At 48.3% G+C, this 4,836-nt stretch overlaps 1 protein-coding gene across 1 annotated transcript in view; it reads left to right on the forward strand.

Annotated features, from left to right (window-relative positions):
• LOC103778033 (chromosome unknown open reading frame, human C9orf171) overlaps positions 1-3,127 on the forward strand; it is a gene marked incomplete at its 5' end in the record, with an annotated part of 23,887 nt that extends 20,760 nt beyond the window's left edge. Inside the window, one exon of the mRNA XM_008945602.1 lies at positions 3,059-3,127. Within this exon, the coding sequence (XP_008943850.1) occupies positions 3,059-3,127 (69 nt within the window). The remainder of the gene's footprint in view (positions 1-3,058) is intronic.
• Between the last annotated feature and the right edge of the window lie 1,709 nt (positions 3,128-4,836).

Raw genomic sequence — 4,836 nt, forward strand, 5'->3', positions numbered from 1 at the left:
CACAAAACGGCGGCGCCCCGGTGCCTCCTCCCCACGCCGGGCCCCGGCCCTCTCGGATTTAATGAGGCGATGGAAGTTTTTGGCGGATCTTTCGCTAAATTCTTTTCTTGTTTGACAGCTGCTTGAGTGTTGACCTTATAAAAGATTTAGTGTTTCTCATTATTTTCTGTCAAGCTTTACAAGCCACAGCTTCGCCGGAATCATTTGCATCCCGAGGCTGGCACGCGGGTTTGGTCTGGCCGGGGACGCTCGGCGTACGTCGGTGTGCAAACCCTGCTCCTCTTATTGTGGCTTTTATTCCCTCCTCCCCCCTCAAAAAAAGAAATCTACAAAGATAGCACTGTTTTGTGTTGTTTTGGAGGGGGAAAAAAAATAGGTAGGGACTTAAAAGGCCCAGGATTTGTTAGACTCCTATAAATAAGAGAGGTTTGGAAAAAGGAATAGAGATGGGTTTCCTGTAAAGAGAGCTCAAGAAAGTGTTTTGTCACCTGCTAAAAGGATCCAGTCAAATGGATGATGGCAAAACTAGGCTGAGTCTAGGGGCAGCTTTGTTGTTAAAGTGAAAAATGGTATGAGGCTGGGAAGCTGCCTCTGAGCAGGCAGAGCCAGGCAGGTGCTGGGAGAGGAACCGGTACAGCCACATCTCCCGGTACAGCCACATCTCCCTGCAGCTGAGCATGGATCCTCCCAGGGCAGGAGGAGACCCTGGTACCACTTATCACTTGCTTCAACCCTTCTGATGGGTTCTTTCTCAACACTTCCTGCAAATCATCACAAAACATTTAATCCAGCTATACTAATTTAAACTTCCCCCAGAAGCTAAGCTCACTGACCACCCAAGGGTGCTCACAGTGCCCAGCACACACCCCCCAGCACCCACTTCAACAAGCCCAACTCCAACAGTATCCACAAAACCATTTTCAGTCTCTGGGGTACATGCTCCACTGCTGCCAGGGGTCTCTGCCTTCCCTGGACCAGCTCAGACTTTCTGTATCCCACATGTAATTTATTAGTCCTCCAACATATTTGCTTCTGCTCACAACATGCACGTTGTTGTACTGATAGTTGACAAGTGATCCTTTACAGTTCTCCGATTTAAAAGATTATAACTGAGAAACCCAAATAAAAATAACTCCCAAATACATATTTAGGTTTTAGGAGTGATTAAGTGCCCCTCTAATTCTTTAAAGCAAGCACTGACATTACAACATCCCAGCTGCAAGTGTCCTGCAGGTTTTAATTTGTCAATAACAAATGCAATGAACAGAAAAACATTTCTTCTAATCAGCATCTGGAAACCATTGCAGCTCCATCATCCTGCAAGGAAAACCACCAAGCTTGTGCCTACAGCCTATTCCTGTCCTGCCACAGCCAATGCTCCAAATCCACGATTCAGCCCAAATCCTTTTATAACTAACTGCCTGTAACCACACCAGAGGAGCAGTAAAGATCATCAGCCATCTCTAGAGGAAGTACCTTCGGGTTCATCATTTAAAACAGGAATTAGAAGAATCAGAGCTGAGGATTCATCGCTGGCATTGACTTCTCCACACCAGTCTCTGTCATAAGACCTTTGACCCCAGGACACCCTTATCTTGACTCTAATTACTGGCCCTTCTTATGAGAGGGTTTCTCATTTTTTAAAGTAGCACTTGTTCCCTGTCCTACACCTGGTGCTTCCCACTCACTCATGCTGAGGGCAGAAGCTGGCATCCCTCAACTTTATCAAGGCTCTGCTAATTTTAATTACTGACAGTTGTGCTCAGCATGACACTTCTCACCTGGGGGCTCTGTACCAAGACCACGGTGAATAAACTGCTGCTTCCACCCCTGCAGCTTCAACCCAACCCCTCTGCCCAGTTCCCAGCACTGATGGACGAGAAGCAATGAGGCAGCAGAGGCACATTCCAGACAAGCAGCTCAGCTGTCCTTACCTGCAGCCACTGCATTTTTCTAACGATCCCAGCTCTGAGGGAAACACTCCTGCATCTTTAATAGGAGGCTGGGGTTGGCTCTGCTGGGGATTGTCCCTGCCAGCTCCCAGGGGTTATCCCCCTACTTCAGCAGCCCTTGGTTCTGCCTCCTCCACCTTTCCCTCATGGCAGGGGGTTGTGCCACTGCTGCTACTTTGAGAAAGCAAAAACATCCAAAAACAACTGTCTGAAGTTAGGCACTCAAATGCATATTTAAGTACCTGAACACCTTCCTCCAGAGAGGGGGAGCAGCTAAATATGCTTTGTTTGTCTTGATTAATGAGATCACTGGCAAGCTTTTCAGGGCAAAGACTTGCTGTGTGTTTTTACATATGCAAACCCTGACATGCAGCCAGGCTGAGCAGGGTGGGGGAAGCAGGAGGCAGCTCTGCACATCCTCACCAGGCAGATGTGCATGGCACAAGGAACTGCCAGGGCGGGTAAAGCCCATAGCCCCCATGGGAACCCACTCTGTACATGAAGACACTCTCACATCTCAGTAACTCCACACCTACTGGATAGGTTGGCTGTGTGTAAACCCCACCACCCACCCCAAAGGGCCCAGGACCTTGCTCCCCCAAACAACCTCCCCTTTGTTTATTTGCTGTGGGCGTTGGGTCACTCCCTCCTCACCTCAAAGGTGATTCCTGGAGAGAAGCTACTTGTGCATTTGTTGGGCAGGTCATGCAAGAATCCCTGAGCCCATAAGGGCTTCCCTGGGAGCCCTGAGCCCATCCTGCCCCCTCAGTGAAGCACAAAGATCCTGTGTTGTAGAAAAGAAGTCATATTTATTTTGGAGTCCACCTTAAGGTGTGCCAGCATTTGAAAACATCAGATAACCAACACACCACAATAAGACTACAGGAACTTGTTACTAGAGCAGAATAAGAATCTCCTGAAATCTATCAGCAAACTACTCTTCATTTTAAAGAGGTCAAGGGTTTAACTTCAGCTGAAGCAACATGTCCCAGGCAGGCAAAGCCCCTTGCACTTGTCTTCAGGTTCTCCCCTGTTTGTGTTACAACCTATTTTCTCTGGCTGGCTGCTTGCTGTAACCAATCATCTTTGTGCTTCTTTCATTACAGGTTGGGCCTCATCTCTGTACTTTTCCAGACAGTAATGCTCGTAAGAAGGCATTCAGTGCCTCCCATTGAGAGCTGCCTGTGAGACGTGGTCCCCTTCCCCAGGGCACCCATGCAGTGAGGACCACAGCACTGTGCTGGGCACCACAGTCCTCAGACCCTGTGATGGCCATAGGTGATAGGATTTCTGTCTGGCTTTAAAAAGTTATACTAATGTAGTTATAGCCAAATAAATCATAAATACGAGAAGAATGATTTTGTCTCAGCTTGTTCTTTGCTGCATGTCTGACTCACAACACCTTACTCAGTCTGAACACCACAATTCTCATCGTGCTCGAAGGAAGAGCACCAGGAACAGAGCAGTGATCACACCAGCACAGCCCCACCAGGATATCTCATAATCCATCAGCCCTTCTCATTTTTTTGCCAAACAAGCTTCCCTTCACTGCCTGATTCAGCAAAGCCCTTGCCTGCATGAAGGCATCCAAACACCTGCTTTAAGCACTCTGCCAAACTGAGGCCTCACCACAGAGCAATGCCTTCACTTGAAGATGGCTCCAGCCAGTTCCACACTTACCTTCAAATAGCTGCTAATGCCTGGTGTTCCTCAGGGACGAGCCTCTCCAAGCAACTGCTGAACAAAATCAAACTCTACCAACATCAACTCAACATCACAGCACCCAAGCCCCAGCTTGTTCAGCAATATCTGACAGCAGAGGCTCAGGCCGGTGCCAACACCATTAAAATCCATCTCCTCCCAACAGCACATTCTACCTTCAGAAAATACCACTTAGCAATAACTACAATGACTTCAACCGTGCACCTCCAACACTGCTAGAGCAATAATAATACCTATGTACTCTGATGCTCATATCTACTGTTCCATCTCAGATAATACAGGATAATATTTAAGTCCAATGTTAGTTTTCAGTTTTTATATCCATCACTCTGTTGGCACTTGGAGAGCTCAGGTGTGTTCACTCCAAGATAGCCTGGACACACAGCAGGGCCATACTCTAAGAGGTGGGATCTGTTGTTCTGGGCAGCCCCAACTGTACCCCCAGCTCAGGAAGGGGCTGGTGACAATTACTGCAGAGAGGGTGGATGTGCCAGCATAACCTTACCCTGCATACTTTAGCACTAGTGCTAGCCCAGCCCTCCTGCAGAGAGCCACCAGCAGCCAAGGGACACAAAGGAGCCCTGCTGAGCCCAGGGCTCATACCCCACATATCAAGCCAAACTTTTAAGCCCAAATCTCAAAGAGCAGACTCCTTCATAACATTAAACTGCATTGTTCAAGACACAAGAACAAAGTAAATTGCAAGAGCAGCTTTTCTTACCCTTCCCAGGACAAGGAAGGCTCCACACCAACTGCTCTGGCATTTTCTACACCCCTTCCTTAGGGACAGCTTGTGCTCCACCTGCCCTTTATATAAGGAAGCAGCTGTAGCAAACTCCACCCTGCCCACACCTGAGCCAAGGGAGGAAAGAAATCACCTGCTCCACAGAGGGGAAACCCTGATAAGCAGTTCCTTCTTTTTAGTACAGGCTTTTAAATAAAACTCATCTAAAATAATGAGGAGGATAAGGGTAGGTTTGCCATGCTGGCAGGGGTGAACAGTCACCAGGGACCTTTCCCACCTCCCCAGGGATGGAGGTCCTGCAGCGCTGGAAAAGGGCTGGCAGACAAGTGTTGGGTGAAGCAAGCCCACACAGCCCTGCTGATGAGGACAGGTCCAAGAAGCCGGTAAAGAAACCCAAAAGGCAACAGCTGAAGTGTG

This window comes from Merops nubicus, unplaced genomic scaffold, assembly GCF_000691845.1.
Source record: "Merops nubicus isolate BGI_N331 unplaced genomic scaffold, ASM69184v1 scaffold13628, whole genome shotgun sequence".
Taxonomy (NCBI): domain Eukaryota; kingdom Metazoa; phylum Chordata; class Aves; order Coraciiformes; family Meropidae; genus Merops; species Merops nubicus.